The sequence below is a fragment of the Borostomias antarcticus genome (assembly GCF_949987555.1).
Source record: "Borostomias antarcticus genome assembly, chromosome: 25".
NCBI lineage: Eukaryota > Metazoa > Chordata > Actinopteri > Stomiiformes > Stomiidae > Borostomias > Borostomias antarcticus.
Window position 1 is genome coordinate 3,517,537 of NC_140258.1, and position 27,520 is coordinate 3,545,056.

Consider the following 27,520-nt stretch of genomic DNA (forward strand, 5'->3'; position numbering starts at 1 on the left):
ACCAGTGCAAATGGACGAGTGTACTCACTCACTCTTGACTCCCTGGTGGTCAGACGTGGCCGTGGAGTACACAATCTCCATACTCAAGTAACAGTTACAGTAGAAGTACAAGAAATTGTCAAAGAAAAAGCTCTGATAGAAGTCAAAGTATAATTTCAAATAATTTATTAAATTATTATTATTATTATTCAAATGTAAGTATAGAAATATATGTACAAAGTATACAAGTAACTCAAAATGTTGCCTGTGAACTCCACTGGGCTGAAAAGATCTCCTCCTCAAACAAGGCAACCTTTAAAAGAGTGAGAGGGAGAGACAAAGAGAGAAAGGTGAGAATGATAATTGATGGAGTTAAATGATCACAGTACTGGTCCAGTATCTTCAATTGAGAACAATGTAGAGAGATAGTTGCATGTATTTGATACTTACTTAGTAATAAAGGCTGCATGGCCCTCTGGATACCCTCAACAATAATGGCATCTCCTGAGAGAGAGAGAGAGAGAAAGAGAGAGATAGAGAGAGAGAGAGAGAGAGAGAGAGAGAGAGAGAAAGAGAGAGATAGAGAGAGAGAGGGGGGGAGAGAGAGAGAGAGAGAGGGAGAGATGAGACATGATCAATGATAAGTCATACATGATTAAATGACAGATTCAGATGATCAGAGTTGCATGAATTGTATACTTACTTACTGGAAAAAGGCTGCATGGACCTCTGAATACCCTCATCAACAATGGCATCCTGAGTGAGAAAGAGGGAGGAAGAGAGATGAGACACGATAAGTGAGATAAACTATAGATTCAGAGAGTAACAATATCTTCTAGAAAATGTAAGCAGTTGCATAGATTGTAAACTCACTACTTACATAAAAAAGGATGCCTGTGAAGTCCACTCCAGTTAAAAGCAAAGTGCTTCTTTTCAAACAAATGAGGGCAACCTTTGATAGAGAGAGAGGGAGAAAAGGGGAGACAGAGAGAAAGGTGAGACTGAGACATTATAATTGATTGAGTTGATCACAGTACTGGTAATTACATGATCATAATACCTTTATCTTTACTGGAAAAGGCTGCATGACCCTCTGGATACCCTCAACAATAATATCCTGACAGAGAGAGAGGGGGGGGGAGTGAGAGAGAGATGAGACATGATCAATGATCATTTTTAAATTATAAATGATTAAATGACAGATTCTAGAAAATATAAAAACATAGTTGCATGTATTGTATACTTACTTAGTGGAAAAGGCTGCATGGCCCTCTGAATACCCTCATCAACAATGGACAATGAACCACACAAGTTAGGGCCGGGCATCCTTTGAGAGACAGGGGAGGGGGGGTAATAATGAGTCACATGATCACACTATCTTCAGTCTAAAAAGCTGCTACATTATTATGAATAATTTGATAATAATAACAACAATTTCATATCAACTTACTATGAGTTTCCTCAGTAGCTCACTCTTCTCTGACACTTTGTCAATGACAGTGTCTGTGTCCAAAGCAACAAGGACGTCTTTTTCAGTGGCCATCAACATGAAGGCTTCCAATTTGCTGGCAGACAGCTGCTCCTCAGTCTGCTTTTGATATATTTCAGTGTTGAGAATGACTTTTTTAACCTAGCCCCTTAGTAACAGTCCTGAAAGGAGCTAGGCTTACCAGTCAACTGGCTGGTCAATTATCCATTACCAATAGGTTTTTAGAAGCCAGCCATTGGCTAGTAAATGGCTAGGGTTAATTTTGGACCATGGCCACACACAGCTAACGTTAGCCTGCTCCTCTTTTTCTTCGAAGATATAAGGTTAAGTAGCCCAGCAGCAGCAACACTGCTAGGCTAGGCCAGAATAGATAACGTTAGTAATAGCGCTAGTGATCATTGCCAAGCTAACGTGCTAATGTTAGCACTACTAGTACTGACGTTATCTGGCTGGCCTAGACAAACAGTGTTAACGCTAGCTAGCTCAAACGTAGCTAGCTACGACCCGGTTTGCTTGGCAGGGAGGTGGGTAGCTAGATAATGCTAGCTAGCTGTACCTAGCTAATGCTAGCTGGCGCTAGCCAGCAGATAGCCGTCACCCATATTCATATTTAGCTATAGCTTTTTTAGCTTTCAGCTATATTTCCTTACCGTTTCAACTGCACACTCCTCCTGCTCACTCTGTCCCTCCTCGGCCCTGTCATGTCTCTGTCCCTCCAGGGCCCTGTCATGTCTCTGTCCCTCCTCGGCCCTGTCATGTCTCTGTCCCTCCAGGGCCCTGTCATGTCTCTGTCCCTCCTTGGCCCTGTCATGTCTCTGCCCCTCCTCGGCCCTGTCATGTCTCTGTCCCTCCTCGGCCCTGTCATGTCTCTGTCCCTCCTCGGCCCTGTCATGTCTCTGTCCCTCCTCGGCCCTGTCATGTCTCTGTCCCTCCTCGGCCCTGTCATGTCTCTGTCCCTCCAGGGCCCTGTCATGTCTCTGTCCCTCCTCGGCCCTGTCATGTCTCTGTCCCTCCTCGGCCCTGTCATGTCTCTGTCCCTCCTCGGCTTCCCTGTCCTGCTCTCGGCCACCATGGCCACCAGCCACCTCTCCTTCAAGTTCGTGTTCAACATGGTGTTCTGAGGCTGTAGACGTTGAAGCAGCCCCTGGCGCAAACATATCAGTAATTTTTTCACATGTTGCAGCATCCGCCTCAAGACTTTTAATCTTTTGAGCTCGTAATTTCTCTGCGCCCCCCTTGCGCTTTGGTTTACTATACTTGTCCTTATCCATCTTTCTCCATCCACTGACTTTTGGCTCTCTAACGGCCCACGCAAATGACACCTGAAACTAACAGAGGGAGGGGTGGGGCCTACATATGATTGGGCCAGCCCAGTGTCAGTATAGAAAATGGACCAATGGGCCGCTGGCCCTGATCTATGGGCCGTTCGTCCAAGTGTGTATCTCTGCAGGCCGGAGACTTTCGAGGGGGCGGGTCAACTGTCAATCAATTTTACTTTGGCCAATCACAGGCTGACAATCGTCTTGTCAATCAAAAACTAATTTCGCCTGAAACGGTTGTCAATCACTTTCTATTTGGCGAATCGCCTTTCTCTAAGGGCGTGGTAGAAATGACGCTATAGCTAGTTCGCTAGCTATTTACATTTGCTAGTTACTAGCTAGCTAAGCTAATTAATAACGTAGCTAGCTATCTACATTGACTTCGTTTGCTATAGTTAGCTTGCTAGTTACGTAGGCCTAATGCAATTTGTTATGGAGTTAGATTTACTGGATTACATGACTGTGTGTGAGAGAGATTATATTTTTAATGCAAGTCATGTATCTTGAAAGACTTAATAAATCATGATGATAAAAGCCTTACCAAGACTCCCCTTGGTATTCTCTTAGTAGGCTTATGATCAATTTCCTACCCCCACCCTACCCCTGACCCCTGCCTCTACCTGGACCCAGGCACACACACAGACATACACCAGTCCTGGGCTCAGATCCCCTAACCCGGGTCCGTATCCTTTTCCTACCCCGATCCTACCCCTGACCCCTGCCTCTATCTGGGCCCAGGCACATTCACGCACACACAGACATACACCAGTGTTTGCCATGTCTCTCCTATGATGTTATTAGCCTCTCTTACTCTGAAAATGTAATTTAATGTTATTTATTGCTCTATAAATGTTCTTAGCCGGTAGACATACATACTCCAGAGCTTGCTCGATCACCTCGTTGAGAGGGGTCAGGGAAGAATTTTTACAGCTTACTTATCTGGCCCCCGGGTGATACTGTTTTTTTGCTTCCCTCTGGAATATGTATGGGTGGGATGTCTGCCCACCTCCCTTGTTCTCTGTAAAGCGCATTGTGTTGCCTCTGGGTATGAAATGCGCTATACAAATAAAGCTTTGATTGATTGATTGATGTAATGGAGGCTTGTGGGTAGAGGCTAGCAATGGCCTACACTAGCCCAGTAGTCCAGGCATTTTATGAGACAAAAGGGGTCAATATGGAAAAAATTGAAACAGAAATTATTTCAACTGTTTTAGTGTCATACATATGTTCTTTATAACATATTAAAAGTCCCCCAAAATCCCAGTGGTGGAAAGTAATGAAAAATGCAGATAAAGTATACCAATTTCCAATTTTTGCCTATGTAAAAGAAAAAGGTTTATGCATGTTTTCTTGTCTGATGTCCACACAACACTGTCCCCAATCAACCAGAAACTATATAGGATGCATCACAGTGCATATACAGAAATATATTTTTAATTCTATTGGCATTTGGTGAAGAGAAAAGGGGTGAATGTCACACATATTGCAACAGAAAATCTGACATGTGTATTAATCAAATAGCTCAAGAGTCTAGAACCCTGGAGAGGACAGTCTACAACCCTGGAGGACAGTCTACAACCCTGGAGAACAGTCTACAATACCACCAGCTCCACAAGAACTTCTTAAGATCATCAGATGCACCTGCAAGACAGACTGCAGCAGCCTGAGGTGCACATGCAAGAAACATGGCCTTGAGTGTTCTGTTGCATGTAGCAGCTGTAAAGGATCAGGGTGTGCAAATTCACATCAGGCGGCATGTGATGATGAAGATGATGATGAATGCAAGTTATTATTATTATTATCATCCTGCTCATGTTCTCTTCTCTCCTGAAGTGGACCCTCTAATCGTGTGTGTGTGTGTGTGTGTGTGTGTGTGTGTGCGCGCGCACACGCGTGTGATTTTCTCCCACAGGTATCTGAAGTGGACCCTCTAGCACCTGGCTCCTCTGCTATGGACGGTTCTACGTCTCAGACTGTCCTCTCCAGGGTTCTACTGTTCTCTACAGGGCTGTAGACTGTTCTCCAGGGTTCTACTGTTCTCTACAGGGCTGTAGACTGTTCTCCAGGGTTGTAGACTGTCCTCTCCAGGGTTCTAGACTCTTGAGCTATTTGATTAATACACGTCAGATTTTCTGTTGCAATATGTGTGAGATTCACCCCTTTTCTCTTCACCAAATGCCAATAGAATTAAAAATATATTTCTGTATATGCACTGTGATGCATCCTATATAGTTTCTGGTTGATTGGGGACAGTGTTGTGTGGACATCAGACAAGAAAACATGCATAAACCTTTTTCTTTTACATAGGCGAAAATTGGAAATTGGTATATTTGTCACATACCTTCCATCTGCATTTTTCATTACTTTCCACCACTGGGATTTTGGGGGACTAACTGATATGTTATAAAGAACATATGTATGACACTACAACAGTTGAAATAATTTCTGTTGCAATTTGTTCAAGGTTATGTCATAAAATGCCTGGACGACAGGGGCAGGGGAGCATCACTACTGATCCATAGCCAGGACTGGGATGTCCTCAGTGGAGGTCCCAAGTCAGTCTTCTAGTCATTCAGCCAGCCTGTCAGTAGATGTGCTCTACTTGTATTGATTTGTTCATACACTAGTATTCCAGCACAGGTTATGTTCTTGAATGCTTCTGGTGACTAGCAGTTCTCTTAGCAACCTAATTTAATCCCCATCACTGTTTTCAGATCCACATAGGGGAAACATATGGCTGAGAGATGTGTGGAGGAAAATCAACAGCACCCCACACACTTACATAATCAACCAAGCAAGTTCTACCTTTCTATACCACAAATATAAGTTTGAGAACCTAGGATACATACAGCCCGCCTAAGGGGGTTCTAATGTACTGACCTCCCGGCACAGGCCCGACCCTGCTGGCAAGCTGCCTTGGGCCTAGCCAAGGAACAAGCGTTTCAGCTTCCGCTCACCTGTATGCAGCTTCTACCATGCTGACTGGCCTGGACTAGTCACCACATCCACAGTCTAGCCAAGTCAGAGATACCCTTGTACATTTGACAAAACAAGTGTCATACAATTAAGGTTATCATTTGTGCAGCATGTGTGCTGTAAGTGTAAAGACAACATACAGATCATTTTCTCCAGGTTTTATTGAATAGCTTGTAGACCACACTGAAACACTGGGCTGACAGTTCAGTTGTACAAGGCGGACCTGGGAGACCATTCAGGACACCTTGTTTGGGTCGAGGCTCTGCTTAGCCTACTGGCCCAGGTGAACCATCAAACTGGATGTACTGACGCTGAGAATGGAGACACACACACGACACAGCTGGCCGACACTTCCTGCACTCTAAGAGGTTAGGGTTAGGGCTAGACTGAATGTAGGTTGGCATACAATAATACATATTTATTTTTAAATGGATGGAAAGATGCTGCCCATGCCTAGATCTTTATGTCTATTCAGCATGTCTGTTCTCATCCACTGAGGTCCCATCACCAAACGTGAAGCCTCAGATACAATAATAAAACAGGGGCAGACAATGAAAGATAGAGATGGACAGACAGACATGTAGACAGATAGGTTAAAAATTAGTTTAGAACTCTTAGTGTTGTGATCAGACGGTACAACCAAAATGTCACCAGTGTAGTGATGCAGAGTTATGACCACCTGCTCCTTGATTAGAAGGAGGTTATCATCTGCCCTCTGAAACATTCAGGACCAGGGCTGCTGTACGCAGGATTTTTGTAATACCGAGGTCATTTAGTTGTGGTGCTTCAATCTGGTGCACTTTGAGAGCAAAACGAAGAGGCTAGATCTATAAAGAACAACACGCATCATATTGGATTAATATCATCTTTAACTGAGAGCAGTGGAGGTCATCCAGAGAGGACACAACTTAAGTGAATGTTGATGAGAACACACCATCTATTAGAAACATGAGACTAGCTCCTCCTGTCACCTCTCTCCCAGCCTGGCCTCCTCCACTCTGATGTCCATGTTGGTCTCCTCCTGTCACCTCTCCTCCACTCTGATGTCCATGTTGGTCTCCTCCTGTCACCTCTCCTCCACTGTGGTGTCCATGTTGGTCTCCTCCTGTCACCTCTCTTCCACTCTTGTCCATGTTGGTCTCCTCCCGTCACCTCTCTTCCACTGTGGTGTCCATGTTGGTCTCCTCCTGTCACCTCTCTTCCACTGTGGTGTCCATGTTGGTCTCCTCCTGTCACCTCTCTTCCACCTTGGTGTCCATGTTGGTCTCCTCCTGTCACCTCTCCTCCTGTCTTTTGTCCATGCTGGTCTCCTCCTGTCACCTCTCCTCCACTGTGGTGTCCATTTTCATCTCCTGTCCACAAATTAACAAAACATAAACATAAGCTATAAACACACACACCCCCACCCAGCCATCCATCCACATTATTTATTAAACTTGCCAGGATCTAATTAATCTAGTGTCTCTTTGGCTAACATCAGGTATCTCACCTCTCATCTCTATGTCCTCTCCTCCTGTCCCCTCTCTTCCACTCTCTTGTACCTCTTGGTTTCCTGTCAACAAATTATATATTTTTAACAGAACATAATCATGCATACTGTGTATATATATACACACCTACCTGTCTATTTGTTTATCTATATAAGCGGCACACCTGATAAATAACTTCCATCCAATGGTATAGGACAGGAAATAAGGATGCCTGTAGAATTTCAGGAAGTAGTGGAGCTTGTGCAAAGAGCCTAATTGCTTGGCAACACCAAACGCCCAGTGTTTACATGAGAAAATAAATATGATAGATTTCTTTGTAGAAGCACTGCTCTGTTTGTGCATGTGCGCAGGTACACCGCTTTGCTAATGTTAACTTGGGTCAAGAATAGCCTACACCTAGCTAGCCACGTTGTGACGGCTAGGATCGTGGATGTATACACTAACTTAGCTATTTAGCTAACGTCAGGCATCTAAGCATCTTCGTCTACGTTCTTAAATGTGAGCATTTAGGCGCTGTCAATGTTATAACTAATTGAAAATACGTAAAAATAACTGCTTATTGTTATGTTACTTGTGTCAATCTCCCTTACCTCGAAAGACGTCCAATATGTTCGCTTGATCGTCCGTAGCTGACACTTATTAATGACAAATTAGCTTTGCGTCTCACACCCCTTCTCCAAAGAGAAAGGCGATTCGCCAAATAAAAATTGATTGACAACCGTTTCAGGCGAAATTAGTTTTTGATTGACAAGACGATTGTCAGCCTCTGATTGGCCAAAGTAGAAATTGATTGACAGTTGACCCGCCCCCTCGAAGTCTCCGGGCCTGCAGAGATACCCAAGCCCCCAGGATTCGAAATCTAAAGTGAAGGCCTATTGAACCGCGCCATCTTGGCTAGATTTGTAGTCACTTGGCTATTTCCGGTGACTTTTGACTTGCGCAGTTGAGCTTCTCTGGCCGACGCGCGTCCACGAAAAAGTTCACATTTATCTGAAATGTAGACGCGCGTTCCCGGCTCTCCCCGCTTTGATTTTCTGTTTTTTCCACCTGTTTTTGTCAAATATATCAATTGGAGAAATTATTTTTTGATCCTGGCATCTTAGTTTTAACAGGTTAAATATAATTGAACATGTTTTGTTTGCTAGTAGATGGTATTCATTCCGTTCGCGATAACGTTATTGCAGCCAGGCTAAATTCCTCCAGGGAGCCAGTGACCGGCGAGTTGAAGAGCTTCACTCCCCGCCAGCAGGAGCTTTGGCCGCGGCTACCGCATCTCGGAAAACCCGCTGAGTTCCTGGCTGCTATTTCACACTCGCCCTTGATCAATCCCAATACCGATCCATGGTAATAATGAATCAATCGTTCAGATCAGATCGGCAGTGCTGCATGCATGTTACAACATCATTGTTACCTTTATTAACATAACCATAGCCTACATTTATCTCTCTAACACTAGGCTATCCATCTTACACCAGTCGGCCATTCGATAAATGGAAGCGGTGAACGCCAACGTTGACTGAAAACACCCAAACTCAGTGTATCGTTTCATCTTCATGCTACACATCAACTCCTTTACATTGTATGTGAATAAATTCCTGTTATTCTAAAAATATCCCATTTCTGTCCATTCCTGGAAAAGGCTAATAATTGCTGTCAAATGATCACTCCAGTTTATCACCGTATCCCACTACCATTTCAACTATGCACAGGAGGTTGTCTTGTGGTCATTTTCATTAAAAAATGATTAGCCTGATCAGTGTGTTGTATGTATTAATCCCTTTTTGAGCGGTATGCTTGTATTAATAGCTTATAGCTTGCCATACTCACCAACCTTGGGACCTCAGAAATAGGGAGCATTTCCAAACCAAATTGCGGGGGGGGGGCATTAAAAGCATTACAAATTAGACATTAAAAGCATTAAAACGAAATGTGAAACATTATATATATATCTATGTGTGTATGGAGCAATTGTTTTTAATGTCCGACTTCTGTCTGTGCTGTTCAGTAAATGTGCATCTGTCCTAATTTATTGTAGCCTATCTACTACACAACCTAGTTCAAATTTATGAATCTCCCGCGGAAGTCAGGAGGGTTGGCAAGTAGGCTATGGTCACTGCTCCCCAGTAAAATTGAATAATTGAGGGGTTACTTACAGTACAAAAAAGTACAGCATTTGTAGAACTCGGATGATACTACATAAATTGCCATGCAAAGCCAGAGACTGTTGCTTGTAGACGACAAGACTGCTGTAACCATTAAAGTTTGGAGTAGGCTGCATAAGCTTACACTTAACAATGTACACACACAAAACGCTCAAAAAGGGCTTAATACATACAACAAACTGATCAGGCTAATCATTTTTTAATGAAAATGACCACAAGACAACCTCCTGTGCATAGCTGAAATGGTAGTGGGATACGGTGATAAACTGGAGTGATCTTTTGACAGCAATTATTAGCCTTTTCCAAGAATAGACAGAAATGGGATATTTTTAGAATAACAGGAATTTATTCACATACAATGTAAAGGAGTTGATGTGTAGCATGAAGATGAAACGATACACTGAGTTTGGGTGTTTTCAGTCAACGTTGGCGTTGACCGCTTCCAGCTATCGAATGGCCGACTGGTGTAAGATGGATAGCCTAACGTTAGAGAGATAAATGTAGGCTATGGTTATGTTAATAAAGGTAACAATGATGTTGTAACATGCATGCAGCACTGCCGATCTGATCTGAACGATTGATTCATTATTACCATGGATCGGTATTGGGATTGATCAAGGGCGAGTGTGAAATAGCAGCCACGAACTCAGCGGGTTTTCCGAGATGCGGTAGCCGCGGCCAAAGCTCCTGCTGGCGGGGAGTGAAGCTCTTCAACTCGCCGGTCACTGGCTCCCTGGAGGAATTTAGCCTGGCTGCAATAACGTTATCGCGAACGGAATGAATACCATCTACTAGCAAACAAAACATGTTCAATTATATTTAACCTGTTAAAACTAAGATGCCAGGATCAAAAAATAATTTCTCCAATTGATATATTTGACAAAAACAGGTTAATATGCAAGCCGGTTTTCATTGCTAAATCAAAGCGGGGACAGCCGAGAGAGCCGGGAACGCGCGTCTACATTTCAGATAAATGTGAACTTTTTCGTGGACGCGCGTCGGCCAGAGAAGCTCAACTGCGCAAGTCAAAAGTCACCGGAAGGCCAGAAAAGCACAACTGCGCAAGTCAAAAGTCACCGGAAATAGTCAAATGACTACAAATTTGCCAAGATGGCGCGGTTCAATAGGGCTTCATTGTTGATAGCGGCCAGTGAATGGAGTGGCTGTATCCAGTTTAATTAATACATCCATGAGAGATACCCTTCTCATCTATAGGGAGGGAAAGTAATCTAATCGCCCCCTAGTGGTAGCGTTCCATAATGCCGAGAGAATGAATGGGATTTCTCATAGACACGTCTTTTGAAAAATGATATCTTGGTCGACACCAAAAAGTTAGTAGAATGCCTTAAACGGCAAATACTTGGTGACAAACTTTATTGATTCTGCTGATCATAGTTGATTTTAAATCACAATCCGAATTATATTAAATAATTAGCTGTGACTATGAAAATGTAAAACTAAAGTCCAGTTGCTCATGAGGGTGTCATTTAAAGGTGCTCTCCCTCCAGCTCTGTTGTCAGAAAGGGGGCATAAATCGTTAGTAGATTAGAAAAGAAACATCAAATTGTGTGCAGGTTGATTAGGCTACCCACTTTTTTTTGGGTGGCTATCCTGCTTGAGAAATTGTCACGCGCGTTGCATGTAACCAGTCAATAGGCCTATGCAACTGGCTGCAGCTATGTGTTGGATGCAACATTGAAGCGCTGAATACAATTTGATTTGTGACACTTTGTAGCAAAAGTAGCCTAGGTGCACAAGTGGTGGGTGGAGCGTCTGGCTCGTGATGACTGAATGAAAATGATTGACATGGAGTTTTTATTTTCTGCAAATTCTGTTTGGAATGCATGGAAATCTATTTTTCGTACCGCGCTTGGTGTGAAAGGTTTGGCCGCAGAAATTAATTAGGCGAAATTCTCTATTCATTTTCGCTTTTCATATTCGCTTTTTGTTCTGAAAACAACTTTATTGTGCTGGATTTGCATTGGAACTGATGTGTCCAGGCGACAAGACCTATTTTAATTTATCAGACATTATTTAATGTAATTTCAATTCACTGCCATTTCAGTGGAATGACTAGCTTCCCTTCTACCAGTCCTGAACAGAAACAAGCCAACCACGCACATAAACCAGGCTGGACCTGATCTGGTTTGGATGTCCCGGTCGAGCAATCTTTTGGTTAGAATCCATCCCCAGCAGCCTATTCACAACCTCATCATACGGACACTCCTCACAAGATTCCCACCCCATATCTCCAGTAACAGCTAGAATCGGCGCAAATACATCTCGCGTAGAGTGAATAAAATGTAGTACTATTATGGCCCGGTGGAAGGATAGCAGAAAATGCCCGGCTCCTTCTTCTTTTCTTTTCTTTTTTTGAAATTGCGGCAGATAAGACACCGATAACTGCGCTCGACTTTTCCGAGAGGGCTTTTACCCTACCCTAACAGACTTGAACTAAAAGGGCTCCCGTAGATTTGTGAGGGGTGTCTGACGCACCAGCGCAGAAAGAACAGAGAATTTTTTACTGTCAAGATGGCGACGTCGGAGCCGGTAAGGGAGATTGAGGTATCAAGAAATTCGGTTACCACCTAAACAGAAAATTACAATCTGGTCATATTTATTTCATTTGAGGTCTGGTAGATCATCATGTGAGTCGAATCCACGAGATTTTGACGGAAAATGTTGCTTATTCAGTGATCAGAAGGCTACTCGTGTGGGACATGGACAGCTAACGTGAGCTAGCGTAGAGATGGATCTGGGGGTTGCATTGCTTAGTGACTTTGTTGGCAAGGGAGGGACTGGACATCCTTGATTTCCCCTCTGGTGACTGATTCATATACCTCGATATGAATATGGTGTTACCTAGTTTAAGTGCGACCTTTAAAAACATCATTCGTATTTGTGATCGATTTTATAATAATGTATAAGAAAGTGAAAAATCGTGACATCTGGACACGTGTGTCTGGCTGCTAGTCTCAGCTAGCCAACGTTATATTAGCAACATGCTAGTTAGCTTACGCTAGCATGATCTCTAGCTACCGTTTATTAAATAGCTCGAGAAGTTAGATAATGCATTTTTTGATATATAACTGTATAACTACTTCGTCTACTTGGTCTGCCACATAGAAGGAGCAGCTAGCCGTTAGTAAGGTTGAGTAACTCATCTATTCATTAGTGCTAGCTACCTTGGCATCCTTAAAATCAGGCTCATGACGTGTAACGTTAATGCAAATTAGCTTCTTCTTTAGTAAAAAGTACTAGTAGTAAATAGTACTAGTGCTAGCAGGAAAATAACTGTGATAGATACTATATTTAACTTTACCACTGGCTTGCACTGGCTATCTATTTCACTCCCGAATGGAAACAGCACCTGGGATGGTACAGGGTTAACTTCAGCTAAATACGATTCTTAGTTTGTTATAATAGTGGATAAGATCTAGGAGGGGTTGGTCTTGTGTGCTATCCCATGGTAGATCTGAAAAAAGTATTGAAGCATGCGTTTTCTTCTCACTTTCAGAAAGCAGCTGATACTGAAGAGTCCCAACCGGAGACCCCTGCACCTGTGGTTGCAAGTTCCGAGGAGTACATAAAACACCCCTTGCAAAACAAGTATGGAACACCTAACACATATAGTCCTATTGTATATTACTATTATAATACAAACTCATACTCCTACGACAGGTGTTTCAGCTGTAGGTTTGAATGCTAACTTTAGTCAGAACACCTCACTTTGGCTCGTCGGTCCAGATGAGTAGTGCCCAGTTGACTGCGGAGGCTGGCGACTCTGCCAGATGGATGACTCACTCACTGCCCATGGTGGATTTTCCACCAAATCGCTCAGACTCCCTCCATTATGAGTCATCTCCCGTGTCCCCTTACAGTGTTTGAGCTGGAGGCAGTGCTTGTTTGCTAAGTTCAGTCCACACAGGCCTTATTGAAAACAACATAGATGTGTTTTTGTTATGTGTTGACTCCCATCAGTTAGGGTGGTGATCATGAGGGCAAATGTGTTTGATTATTCCAAAAGTGGCATTTGAGGTTATGCACTACTGGACTGACACCTCTCACCACTTTTGTGTGTTCTGGAATTCAAATGATATGCCAGTGGCAGCCTTTGCCATTCAGCATTGCGGTAGGCGCAGGGGTAAAGTGCTGACATGGACCTCTCCTTCAGCAGACCACTTCTAGGGTTTTCCGCCTGTTCAGGTGCAGGCCGTCACCAATCAGTGCCACAGGGCCAGTTGGTGTTCAACAGTGGGGCTTTGGGAGTGTCTGACTGGTGGTGTTGACGCCATGCTGCCATGAATGCACCTGGTTGTCCGAGGGTTATACTGACCCAGTGCCATCCGGGTGGTAGGCACTAGGAAAGCAAGGCTATGTCACTGACATAGTTGTGAAATTCCAAACGTAAACAGTCTCGCGCTCAGCCGATCTTGTTACGCTGGTCTTGGACATCTCAACAGTAGTGGCTGGTCCATGAGCGCATAGGCGCTGCGCTGACGTGACTCAGTTAAGAGTTTGTTTACCTGTCTGGCCGTACCCTCGTCCAGGTACAGCAGACGACCTCGTAACTTGTTCCTCAGCAGTGGTGTTAGGCTTAACCTATCGTGTGTGTGTGTGTGTGTGTGTGTGTGTGTGTGTGTGTGTGTGTGTGTGTGTGTGTGTGTGTGTGTGTGTGTGTGTGTGTGTGTGTGTGTGTGTGTGTGTGTGTGTGTGTGTGTGCCACTGGATCATTTGTGGAGGACTTACTATTTTCTGTGGAGCTAATGGTCTGCTGTTGATAGGGTAGATAGGGTGGGGGTGAGGTGATAACTGCAGGGGGCTGTTCAGGGCATCGCCCCGGAACCAGAGTTATGTAGCATGAAGGAGCAAAGGGTTCAGTCAGTGCCCCCCCCCCCCCCCCCCCGGACTAGATGAAAGAATAATGCCGCAGAACATAAACAATGGGCGTATTTGTAGGGCAGTTGACTGCCTTGTTTATCTGCTCTTCTGCATTGATATGCATATGTCACTGACTGGCTTTTGTGTTTTCTAGGGAAATAGGCCCTGTAATGTGTGTGTGTTTTCATTCATGCTTTTGGAATATGATTTTGATTACTCTTATCACATGGTGATGAGATAACCAGACACCTTGCTGTAGTGGTTGTTTGCTGTTAATGTTGAAGACAAATAGCATATTTGATAAAAAGCACCATTGATTGATGAATATTTCAGAAAGAAAGTTCAAAACACCTGGTCAACTCAAGATTAGCATAGTGACAGATTTTACGGATAAAGACGGTATATTTCATCATCCTGTAAGTTCTGTTTAACCAGCCCTTTCATTGAATGCTAGGACAAAGATATTCCTGTGAATTATCTCATAGTCCTGGTGATGCCTGGACTCTGCAGGCTTTGCTACACTGTAACTGTGTTACTGAACACTCAGACCTGTTAAGATTACTAAACACACCTGTTATGCGCCGGAATAAGGCTATATTCTGTTGCCTTGGTTGTAATGTGCCATTGCCTTTAGTTTGTGACCTTCTAAATGTTATATAAGTGTAGACAGTCTATGGTTGGATTTGTGTTTGTTTGTGAATCTCTGTTGACTTGCTTCCTGTCTCCTCAGATGGGCCCTGTGGTATTTTAAGAATGACAAGAGCAAAAGCTGGACGGAGAACCTGCGTCTGATCTCCAAATTTGACACAGTGGAGGACTTCTGGGCGTAAGTTCTCTTACCCCATCCCCGTCTGTCGCCGTGGTGCCATCATGACAACAGAGTGGAGAGAACTGGCCTGTTCAGAACGCTTTACAGCAAAACATGAGTACGGTAGAACCTCAGAGATGCGAACCCATCGGAACGAGGGTCGTTTGGATCTCTGAAATGTTTGTAACTGAAAGTGACTTCAAAATACACCAAATTTACCAAAAAAAAACTCAGAATAAATCAATACACTCAATATAAATCAATAAATACCCTCTATAATAAGGCATTGAAATTGCAATCACTTACATTTTGTGCTAGCCATTTTGTCACGATACAGTAAAATTCAATATGACGGCTACCTCCGATTTTGACACCTGTTCGGTTAACCAGACTTTTTGGATCTCTTAGGTTCTACTGTATCATAAAGAAAATGTTCTGTTGTCACAATCTCTGTTGGTAATTTTGCCCATGTATTTTTTATTTTTTTTCAGATTATATAATCACATACAGCAACCCAGCAAGCTAGGCTTTGGCTGTGACTACTGCTTATTCAAGGTAAGACTTCGCAAACCAACAGACTTGGGACATCATTACCTAGTGCTACGAAACCAGTAGACCTGTGAGACAAATCTGATGAAAATGGGTCATTGGCTCAGGTCTGCAAACCACCACCATCACTGTGGTGCTCATTAGGGTTGGGCGATATCCACATTTTGAAACCGTTTTTACGGGCTCCATAAAATACCGCGGTAGTCGATATTACCGTTATTATGGCGTGGCCAGAGGAGCGGCCGGAGCCGTCTATAAAAAAAGGCTGTTTGTTCGTCTTGTTCGTAAGTAGACCAATCACAGCGCACGCTGCTGTTACCAGGTGGCTTCAATTCATTAAACCCCACACACGGAGGCCACGCAGTGATTAGTCTTGTTTTTTTATGATTAGATTTTTTTCTTTTCTGTCATTTGCGTTGGATAGGAAGGATAATGGCGCGCGTGCCGAAAAATGTCACCTAGGCTACAATGAACGGCGCATTGTCCATTTGTCACCCTAGTTCAAAACGGCAGCTAACCTTACTCCAAAAAACATTACTCAACAGTGCAAAGGAGAATTGTATGCTTACCTTTCTGTAGCCTATTGTATTTGTCCCAAACATGCACATGTCCACAAAACTTCAATAAAGCTGTCATCCTCACTTTCCCTGCTTCATCGTTTATGGTCTCGGGTAGTGTTCACTATTCCACTCATCAATCATAGCCTACTACATCATCATCTCATTCTCCAGCATAGTCTCTCCCCGATTCGAAGTTGCAATATTCCTCTGTCACGCAGGTCAAGCCAGTAAATAGAACTGTCAGCCTATTCTCGAAATATTACCAGCTAGCCAGTTCAAGTAGGCTACACAGAAACGCCAAATGCCGATGCATGCTTGCACAAAACTCGTGAACGTCTACCCTTAAATTATTATTCAAACAAGGAACGAGATGGAGACGATAATAACCCAGTGACTGCGGAAACTTTACTTGTCTTTAAGCGGAAGAATGCGCACTTCCTTTGCGCATTTGTTGTAGCCTAGGCCATATGCGAGAGGGGCTTCGTTGACAGAGGCTTTACGGTTTGTTGGACAATAAACGGAGAGCCTCCGAAAAAGAGATCCTGCCGTTCTGGTCTGGGCTACATTTATCTAAACATTATTATTATTATTGTCATCCTTGTACATCCTTGTATCATCCTATACTGTGTAGGGCCTACCGGCTACGCTAGGCTACAATTCTGACTGAGCGCTGTGAAGGGTGCGTGCGTTCTAAACTGTTCTAGTGTTGTTAACACGATTAAATGACGATAATAACACCACGACCACCACCAACAACAATAATAATATATTTTATTCAGAAATTGCTGCATATTTCTTCAAACGGTTTCGCTGATGAGACCTTCCAGATTTGATAGTAAACCGTAATACCGGAAAACCGCCCAAGCCTAGTGCTCATAGCAGTTTTGTAAAGAAAAAAAAAGTCTTGCTGAATGATTTGTATGGATAAACATAAGCCCTCGTGTGTGTGTGTGTGTGTGTGTGTGTGTGTGTGTGTGTGTGTGTGTGTGTGTCGGTCAGGATGGCATAAAGCCCATGTGGGAGGACGACAGGAACAAGCTGGGCGGCCGGTGGCTGATGACCCTCAACAAACAGCAGAGACACAACGACCTGGACCGCTACTGGATGGAGACGGTATGTGCAGCTGTATTAGACATGTTAGACACATAATCCTTTTTTTTTTCACATTTGCATAATCAGTACCTAGGTGTGAACTATTTCTGGCATCATATTTTAAGATTAGGCTTACATTCTTGTGCAAAGTAAAACGACATATCCACAGTGTAGTTGGACTGGAACGTTCTGCGGCACGCACTGCATCACCATCTAGCCGGCTGAGACGGATAGCCTACTTACGGTTTATAGCTCACAGCGTAGACTAGATAAAGAAAGAAAATACTTGGGATGCACCAATATGAACATTTTGGCTGATACCGATAACAGATTTTAACATTGCCGTTACGGCCGATAGCCGATATTTACCGATGTCGATATGTTCTGTTTAAAAACAAGTTTCTATGATAATCTAATTTGGTACATACTGAAAAAGCATGTAAATACTGTTTCTATTTCGAAAACATTTGGAAAAGCCGATAAATCATAGGTTTACGCATTGTTTCCTCTCAAAAACAACACAACAGCAGCTAGACAGGAATAACTGTTCACATCTGCTCTGTTTTTATCGGACCGATAGCAATATATCAATACTGATATTGATCTATTAAAAAACATTGTCTGATACCGATATGATTGCCAATATATCGTGCATCCCTAGAAAATACACCAAATAACTATAGATAATACAAATAGGATGGGGACAAACGAAATATGAAGTAATCTAATGATCCCAAAAAAGTTTAGGCCTAGAGATATACTGGATTATGAAGATGGTTCAGAGCATTTTTTTCCACTTTAATTTGAAAACTGTACGTGAGTTTGGCACATGGCCTGCGTGTTGACCTCTTACGTCACAGGTCTTCTCTGAATCTGCAGCTGGGTAGGCCAACATTTTGCACACAAAAAAGAGCCAAATTGGTGTAACATCAACATCGGCCACTGCCATCGGTGAATGTAGATCGTGTTTGTCTATATCAGTCAACAAGGCCAACATCGGATGATGCATTGGTGCATCCCTAGACTGCATGTACAGCAGACCTAAGATGGAGCGGCTATGTACAGCAGACTTAAGATAAGGATGCCATGTACAGCAGACCTAAGATGGAGACACTATGTACAGCAGACCTGACATGGAGACGGTATGTACAGCAGACTTGAGATGGAGACGCTATGTACAGCAGACTTGAGATGGAGACGCTATGTACAGCAGACTTGAGATGGAGACGCTATGTACAGCAGACTTGAGATGGAGACGCTATGTACAGCAGACTTGAGATGGAGACGCTATGTACAGCAGACTTGAGCCAGATTCACATGCAACAGCCGAAATGGTTTTAAGCCAGTTTGGAATGTTGAAAATTCTAAGCCTGCCATATTCATGATTCAACCTGCCAAATCTTAAGGACAGACTCACGACGAGATGAGCGTTCTGCAACTAGCGTCTCCTCTTGTCTGTTGTATGTGAACCACTCTGTCTCCTCTGCTCTTAAAGCTGGAGTCTGGCTAACTACCTACCTAGATGGGATGAATAGGAAATATATCTTGAGCCTCCATCTGAGAAGTCCCATCCCATATCAGCCCCATATCAGTTTTACCCTCAGCCCCATGTTCACTTTTAGACTGGTTTGTGACTCCCTCGGTGCATGGTACTTCAGAGTTTTGTCACTCGTCTGTTTTGTGGTGTGATTTTTCACCCGTCTCACATGTGACTTGTTTGTTGTAGCTGTTGTGTTTGATTGGAGAGTCATTCGACGAGGCCAGTGAAGACGTGTGTGGAGCTGTGGTCAACGTCAGACCGAAGGGCGACAAGATATCCATCTGGACCGGCAACTGCCAAAACAGGGAAGCTATTATGACGATAGGGTATGTGCTGTCGCCTCAGTGCTCCACTGTTCCCAGTTGGCCACTAGGTGGTGATCATACACAATGAGACTGTGGTACTGTCATTCATTATCCTCTGCATCTCTCCCTCCCTCTCGTTCCCCAGACAACAGTACAAGGAGCGCCTGACCCTCCCGATCAAAACCCCGATTGGCTACCAGTCACATGACGACACCTCCAGCAAGAGTGGTTCCACTACCAAGAACTTGTTCTCAGTTTGACAAATATGTATAAATAAAGTTTGAAGAAGCCCCATTTCAACACACCGTAGATTTAAACAATTACCCACCCTGCATCATCACATTAATAATTTTGAGTTGTCAACTACTGTAGTGTCCTTCCTTTTTACAGAAAAGAGTGGAATGTTTGTGTAAACAGTGTAAAAAGTTCGAGCTCCCCGGTCTGAAGGACAGCTAGTGCCCGAGTCCCCAGGGTACTGATTTGGAGGGCGAGGATGAGGAAGTGGGAGCTGTTGGATTTGAGCTAGAGAAGATGACTTGAGTTGTTTTAGAATTTGAGAGTTTCTGAGATTTCTTACCAGTTGCTCCCCCTAGCGTAGCCGAGGAGGAAGCTGTTGAAGGCTTTGGGGGAGAATTAAAAAGAGAAACACCTTTCTTAGCTGTAACACCGTTCTTTTTCTCATACCGAGTTCGCTCCTTATGAAATGCATTTCTCACCACCCAGGATGAAGTGTGTCGTCCTTTCACTCCCTCAGTAAATTTTAAGGGCCGTTTTAACTTGCATTAGTTTGAGGTGTTTGGCATGAGGAAAGATTGCAGATGTGCCTACAGATAGACAACGGTATATCTTAAAAGGTTTGTAAACGATTCGCTGTGAAATGAAAAATGTTTTTCCCAAGTGTGGGATTTGGGGGGAAAAAGGCCACTTATTGTTTCAGCCATGCTGGAATTGTGGATTTTTGCTTGTAGTACTATTTTGAACTTTGTTTTTCTCCCCCCCAGTTAGATTTATTTATGATATATGCGTTGCAGTTGGAATACTTAGTTGGAAGACAACCATGAAACCCTTTAAAAAAAAAAGTGTTTTTCTTTTGTTATTGAGGTTAACGATGTGGACTACTGCTTAATATAGAACCTTTTCTTTTTTTTTTTACAGTGTATCATACAGTAATGAAGCTGGGGCAGACTTTGGTGTGCTTCTCGCTGATTTCTTCCTAACAAAACTTTAGATATTTGCCACTGCTCTCCAGGGGGATTCGGAGGTGATATCCATTGTGAAATGATTTTGCTCATAATGTATCTTTATCTGTAATTCCAGGATGTATATTACCTTCTTTCAAGTAAAGGTTAAGTGCTTTGCATTAAACCCAGAACCGCTGTCATTTTTATTTGTTCATGATGATTTCCTGTACTATTAATGTGACTCACCCACCTGCAACCGAATCTCTAATGTAGCCTATCCACACACCCTAAGATCGTACCAGCCAAACCATGTTGTTAGTCCAGCTAGCTCTGTGGCATGTGATTCACATTGGTACCTGTCAGGATCAAGTATTTCAACTAATCCAGTTTTTATGCATTCCAAAGGCCTTCGCTGTGCACACCTACTAAGATGACGCGACAAAGTATTATGCGGTACAAATTCCATGCGTGTCCTGTTCACCTACGCACCTGCTCTTAGCCTGACGACACTACCAGTACAGCAACGCCCTCTGCACCCTCACACCCAGAGTCATATAAACCAGATGGAGAACTTGAACATGTGGACCTGACGTACAGTAGGGATTAGTTTGCGTTAATGGGTTGGCACATTTCCTCAGTTGCACAAGTCTAACCACCTTTAGGGTGGCAATTATCCTCAGAAAGAATAATCCTATAACTGGTAAGGGAAGCAGGGTGGGTTTTTTTGGTGTTCAACAATGCTGACATTTCAGTCATTCTCTGTAGTTGAGCAGACTGTTGAACAACAGTACACCCCACCTACTGTGTACCAGAGCGGATTCATTTAACTTGTATACCTTACAGACTATACAGCTGTGTTGAAACGGTGTGGTTCACTTGCTCCAGGTTTTCCACTCATCAAAACAGCTTAGGGTAGTATTAGACTGCCAGAGGGCATATCCAAACAGAGTAGAGACTGAATGAGACGTCTTATTTTATTATTCATTAACAAATAAATAATCCAAAGAAATTATTTCAACTCTTTTATGGGAGTCAATATTTTCAGATTGAGGTAAATGCCTTTTCTAGAAAGTTTGATGTCCAGTATTACTCTGAATCTATTGGTGTAAACAAGTCTTGACCATCAAAACATCCCTGTTATCAACTATCATTGCACAAGGTCTTGAACATCATACAAAAGTATATAGCAGTAGAAAACATAGCTACATTCAAATACAGCTACAAATACTAAAAAAACAGAAATACATGTGTGAAACCCTAAATTACATATTTGTTCTATTTGTTGTATTAAAAACAGCAGAGTAATGTATAACAATGGTCGTTTCATGTAGAGAATGAATGGCAAGCCTTTTTGTTCATGTTCTCAGTGCTGCTACTACAGTGATTTATCACCAATATGCCTTCTAGACTCAGTGACAGTGTGAAACATGCAGGGGTGGGGATCCTGGGGGGGTCAGGGGGGACATGTCCCCCCCAATATTTGAGATCATTAGAATTGTCCCCCCCAGTATTTAGATTGGGGTAGTGACATTCAAATGACCATACAGCCGCATAAGAAGATGTCCCCCCAAAAATATAAAAATATACACAAAATGTCAATGTAAATGTCATCCCCCACCAAAGTTGGATACAGATCCCCACCACTGGAAACATGGTGGGAATGCTGCAGAGAAATTTCTGCTGCTTCGTAGGTCTTGGCTCTGTCAGAGCCTCAAGTACACTTTGTGTTCAGCCTGAGATATCACAATCTGTACAGTATTTTTAAGTCAGAGGTAAGTCTCCAAGACAAGGAGAACATGTTATGACACATCAATGGACATGATACTGTTAAGTGCTCACAAAAGAAAACACCAGAATCCAAAATACAGATAGTGATCAGTGTACAGTGACATACAGTATTGCTCTTGTGATAGTCCAAGTGTGGAGACCAATGATGGGAGTGTCACTTCTTGTGTTCCAGAATCACCAGTATTATCTTCTCAGTTAGTATTATCTTCTCACTGTTGTTACAGTATGATGTAGGCTACTTTCCCCATGGAAAGTTTTAGCTGTTTTCAGTGTTGTGGCGAAGATGAAGACATAGTCTGCTGTCTGTGTGTCTGCATGTATCAGCTGCTGCTAACATGTAGGTGCTGTAGTTAGCGAGCAATGTTATGACACTGAAGGATACACATGGCGACACAGCACACTCTGGCTGCAGTTCCTTGGGTGCTTGCCTGTCAACACGTGCCTGTGCCGCTCAGAACCGATTTCTCAAGAACAGCTAATCCAAACAACTTCACACGCAACACATGCACATCGTTGAATCCTGAGCAATACACCCACCGGATATCAATTTCATACAATGCCTGGTTGTCGAGCAAATCGGGATTCAGACCCACATGCAGACACACAAAGAGCCTGAGATCAGCCTGACTATAAAAAAGGAACAATAAATAGACTACCCTTCAAAAATGAGGCGAGATTGTGAAAGTGCCGAGGGCACTGACCACTCAGACAATCGGGTATTCCAATAGAAATGGTTGAAAATGTTCTGGTCCCACCATGGTCAGCAGCCTAGTGTAGTATTTCTGGGGACCCTACAAGCTCCACCTCCAGGACTTCTGTCCCTCCGGGACTTCTGTCCCTCCAGGGTCCCCCTGGTCACAGTCATGTCAGGATCAGAGACTTCTCCTCATCCCTCTTCGCCAGCAGCACCACCAGCATGGAGGAGGAGAAGAAATAAAACTCCACAGCAAAGCTGAGCTCAAACAGCTCCAGGTTGACACTGAGGAGCCACTCGAACACGGCCGATAGGTGCTGATACACGTAGTCCTTCTGGGCAAAACAGATGGAGTCTGGAGGGGGTCAACGGTTAAGGGCATAAAATATGGTCATTGAAAATGTCTGTTCTTTGTGTATTCGTTGGCTTTCACTTCAAGCCACCCACAGACTATCTTAGACCAGAACAAAGGAGCCTTGACATGTAGGCTACGTTAACATCTCGGTCATAAGTAGCCTACGTCATCTAAGATACCAGAACAAAAGACAACAAATGATTGGGACATCACAATCCTAAAGCAGCCAGCGTTCTACATTCTGGTACATCGTGTTGCTTATGCTCCAAGCGCATTGTGTTGCCTCTGGGTATGAAATGCGCTACACAAATAAAGCTTTGATTGATTGATTGATTATAAATACCACACAACATAGAAGACACATTAAACAGACATTCAAAATAAATCTACTTTTCAGGGCTAATGTGATGTAGGCCTACTTAAGCTGATAGTTTATGATTCTCCACACAGTGGTAATGTTCCATTTTGTGTAATGCCCCATTTGAAGGATACAGCTGATGGTAGTGCAGATCTGGACCACAGTGGAGGTGATGCGTGCAGGGTAGAGGAACCACTCCAGTCCGGTGAGGACACACTTGCCGGTTAGCACAGTGAGAATGATGGTGTAGAAACAGATGCACAGGAAGCTTGCTGCTGCTCCCAGGTAGTGCATCAACTTTACTTCTTCTGGCTGGGGAAGACAAACAGACAGACATCTTCATAAACCTACCTGAACTTGATCTTGCTTAGTCAATGTTGACTACGGCTACGCATAGGCCTACATTACGATCTGTCCCAAAATAATACGACGCTTTCAATATGCATTTTCTCTAGAAAAGTGGATGTGAATTACATTTGAGGTGATAGTATTGATGTGATGATAATATGGAGACATTGGGTGCCAAAGCTAAGATGTGGACTTAGTGAATCAACATGCAGCTCACTCCCTGACAAAGCAAACAGAATGAAAGGCCTGAGTCTTCCACCTCTGTTTGCTCTTCACACACAGGTCTTTGACCTCCGTTGCAGTGTTAGCAGAGCTTCCACATATATACTGCATCAGACACTGAGAAGGATTTTAAAACGGTTAATATTTAATGTACTTTGATTAAATAAACAATTATCTTTAATCTGATAATTACTCTGTAGTGTGTTCCACATGTGTCAGTCTACATTCAAAACTTGATGCACCTCTGCTTTGCTAAACTTGTCATGAATGTTTTGATGAGTGTATTATCAAACCAAATCCAACTTTATTCACGCCATATAGCGCATTTCATACACAGAGGCAACACAATGCGCTCTACAGAGAGAAAAGGGGGGATGTACAGAGATTCTACCACTAATTTTCCAGAGGGAAGAAAAAAACATTATCTACAGTATGTTTAGAGGTTATATCTACAGTTGATCATGTGTAGATGTTGCTACGGTTACTGTCAGTAGTAGCTGTGCAGGGACTACTCACATTGCAGTTCCCAGCTATAAATGCCCCAAGGGCAGCTACTGTACCGAAGACCAGGGCGATCCGGCTGAGCATGGAGTTGCCACTGTTCCTTCTCAGGATATGGGCATGGTGGCACATGCAGAACACAGCAACTACATGGGAAAGTGCATAAAGAGTAATTATGACCTTCCATTATCACATCGTTCATGCATGTTCATACATTGTAGGCATAGCACGTAATGTACTGTATATAGGTAGTATGGCTCAACTCACACAGAAATGAAGCAGCGTTGATGATGGCTGTAAACAAGGAGTTTTCAGGCAGACTGGTTCCACTTGAGCTACAACATGAAGACAAAGAATGTAGATAATGTTGTTATGACGCAACATCAAAACCATTAGCCAAGCCACCTCGGGAGGTGGAAAGGGACACATTGTGACCACATTGAACACAGGTGTAAACGCTAATGCGTTTTCAATCCACACACAGCAGTGTTAAACCAATGTGGCGTTCAGTTGTTTGAGCAAGAAAGAGCAATCTGATCTCAATCGAATCTCACTGGAGACCTGTTTAAAACTGAGAGGGTTCCATCTGTGGTGTGCTTCTTACCTTATGGTGGGGACTCTACAACATCCAATAGATTCATTCACTGAGCAGTTCCTAATATACCTGAAAATAAAATTAGGAATCAGGACACCGTCATCACTGCTCTGCTTGCAGTCTAGTGTACTTTTGTGTGATGGAGACACAACATACCAGTTACTGAGGGAGCACACATGGTTGTTGCTATAGGCCAGGCCGTATCTGAGGAAAAAGAAGCACTTTTGATGTCATGAAGCTGTCTGATTCCACTTGCCTGTGATGTGCAATGAGTAACCAGGCACAAGGCTATGGGTGACTGAGTGGGTGCACTGTAGACAAAGACAAAGACAGTTTCTTCCCACAACCTATAAGCCATGAGGTACCTGAACACCCCTGCAACTGAAACAAGTTTTGCTATTAAACACTATTTTGCTATTCAGACTCATATTTTGTATTTTATTGTTATACTGCTGCTACTTGTCTTCTTGCTTGTATTTGTGATTGACTGTCTATGTGAGGAGAAGCTCTCAAATATGGATTTTCATTGTACATTGATAATAAACATACTTGAAACAAAGTGCGGGGGTTGTTGTCCATATCTTCTCTCCCTCTATAGTCAATCCACTTGTGTCAACAAGGAAGTACTGTACTGTACACTGCCCGTCAGCTGAATAAGGGTTAATGCATCAGCATTATCAGTTGAAAATGTGATTTCTGTCCAGGGTGTGAAGTCATACTGGCTCTACAGGTTTAATAGTAAATTAGGTGAAGCTGGATGAGACATCTGAGATATTTTTAGGTGTTCCTTCTTGACTGTGCAGTTTTAGACAGAGTTGTACGACAGGAGATATTTCGCCACACTTGCAAACAATTGTACTGATTGAGTCAATATTGATAAGTAATGTGGGGCAGCAATCTTGTTCTGTTAGTCTTTCAACCTATGTACTGTATGTTTCTGATATCAGACAGAATTGTCAATCATTACACTCCATTGAGAACTTGACAAACTGGGTGGATTCGTCTGAACCGAGGCTGGTATGTTTCATCAGCATTCGCCCTGAAACCAGTCATTCAAGTCATGTAGTTTATACAAATGAAGGGGATGAAATTGATGCAATGTGTTTTCAACAATGAACAATGCTTTTTCTATTTATTGACCTTGTCTGGGGGCTGAACACCACTGAGCAGCCCCACACTGAGCAGCCCACCATCCGTCTCCACAAAAGGAAGCTGTCTGATTTCCGCTTGATGATGGATTCTAGGGGTGGGGGGTCCCAAAGATTCCTAGAGCCTGATTACCCATTGGTGTTCGGACTATTTTTTGTGTATACTATAGTAAACACTTTCAAGTTCATAATGTAAAAGACATAGATAGACACTACACTACTACATACATAAACCAAAAGTTCTCTTTAAAACTTATCAACCAAAATTATCAACCAAAAGTTGACAATATTCAACCCAACATAATGTGACGTCTGTGTCAAAATGTATCTTGTGATCCAATCTGTGTCTGCATTCTGCGGGATCCAAATACTTGCATCATATTCCATAGAGAATCATTCTTTTCAAAAGACACATCAAGACAATGTCTGAATGGTAAACGTATTTCTATTAAACTTACATTGACCAGGTTCCAAAGAAAGACACAAAGGAGAGGGAGATGGGGAGGAAGATCCAGACGACCATGTCTTGTTCTTGACTGAAGAGTGCAGCAGGAAAGAGTAGGAATGCTCAGGATCTAGAACAGGTCTGGCAGATACTGGATCTCTGCAGAGATTCTAAAATTCTTCACAGCTCAGTCAGCCATATGTCTTGCTCTTCGTTGTCACATTAGTCACAAAGAGGCCCTGTCCTGATATACTTACAGTAGGTGACAATGCCAATCTGTTTTGCACACCACGGTGGCAGCATTCCCGACTGTCTTTAAGAGCCAAGGCAGCTTTAATGTCTTCTCATCCCTTCGAGCCACTCCTTTTGAAGCACCACCTTGTCCTGTCAGGGAACAATAAGGAAATATTGGGTGGGCCCTCCACGCTATCTCTCTGTTTGCTTTATGCCATACAGACTGACTGACTCACTGACTGACTCAAACTCCTGGTGGAAGTGGGTGGCACTTGAGCCAAGGTAGAAATGGTTTCATATTGGACATTAAACAGACATTCACAGCGTTATGCCACACAGACTGACACTGACTCACTGACTGACTCAAACTCCTGGGCCCGGTTTTTCCAAAGGTTTAATCTGGATCAAAATGATCCAGATTTGGAAATCCCTTCTTTTGCTATCCAGGATCACGTAATCCATTTTATTTTTGTGCTGGTTTTTCAAAGCAACATCGGATTG

The 27,520-nt window shown here is 43.1% G+C and overlaps 2 protein-coding genes across 4 annotated transcripts; one reads left to right on the forward strand and one right to left on the reverse strand.

Moving 5' to 3' along the window:
* The first annotated feature begins 11,946 nt into the window (after positions 1-11,946).
* Positions 11,947-20,475, forward strand: eif4e1c (eukaryotic translation initiation factor 4E family member 1c). Its single transcript, XM_084458504.1, has 7 exons — positions 11,947-11,980; positions 12,933-13,024; positions 15,027-15,122; positions 15,596-15,659; positions 17,213-17,326; positions 19,032-19,171; positions 19,296-20,475. Exons 1-7 carry the CDS (start codon positions 11,948-11,950, stop codon positions 19,408-19,410), a joined length of 654 nt encoding a protein of 217 aa, XP_084314630.1. The 5' UTR covers position 11,947; the 3' UTR covers positions 19,411-20,475.
* Positions 20,476-21,302: 827 nt separating this feature from the next.
* LOC311325855 (transmembrane protein 150A) lies at positions 21,303-27,222 on the reverse strand. Of its 3 annotated transcripts, none has more exons than XM_084458654.1 (8): positions 27,043-27,222; positions 26,799-26,876; positions 25,349-25,396; positions 25,202-25,261; positions 24,865-24,932; positions 24,613-24,743; positions 23,661-23,838; positions 21,303-23,168 (listed from the first exon to the last, which is right to left on the reverse strand). In XM_084458654.1, the coding sequence occupies exons 2-8, from the start codon at positions 26,861-26,863 to the stop codon at positions 22,981-22,983; spliced, it is 738 nt and encodes a 245-aa protein (XP_084314780.1). In that variant the 5' UTR covers positions 26,864-26,876; positions 27,043-27,222; the 3' UTR covers positions 21,303-22,980. The 3 variants fall into 3 exon arrangements, with proteins under 3 accessions (XP_084314780.1, XP_084314779.1, XP_084314778.1); XM_084458653.1 differs by having other exon boundaries at positions 26,799-26,955; positions 27,043-27,130; XM_084458652.1 differs by having other exon boundaries at positions 26,799-27,182.
* Between the last annotated feature and the right edge of the window lie 298 nt (positions 27,223-27,520).

Excerpts from the sequence above, each read along its gene's own strand:
- eif4e1c (XM_084458504.1), top strand. The coding sequence starts at position 11,948 with ATGGCGACGTCGGAGCCGGTAAGGGAGATTGAG. Across the intron at positions 11,981-12,932 it reads AGCCGGTAAGGGAGATTGAG|AAAGCAGCTGATACTGAAGA; the intron begins GTATCAAGAAAT and ends TCTCACTTTCAG. Across the intron at positions 17,327-19,031 it reads ACCGCTACTGGATGGAGACG|CTGTTGTGTTTGATTGGAGA; the intron begins GTATGTGCAGCT and ends TGTTTGTTGTAG.
- LOC311325855 (XM_084458654.1), bottom strand. The coding sequence starts at position 26,863 with ATGGTCGTCTGGATCTTCCTCCCCATCTCCCTCTCCTTTGTGTCTTTC. Across the intron at positions 23,839-24,612 it reads TTATAGCTGGGAACTGCAAT|CCAGAAGAAGTAAAGTTGAT; the intron begins GTGAGTAGTCCC and ends TGTCTTCCCCAG. Across the intron at positions 23,169-23,660 it reads GATCTGCACTACCATCAGCT|ACTCCATCTGTTTTGCCCAG; the intron begins GTATCCTTCAAA and ends GACCCCCTCCAG.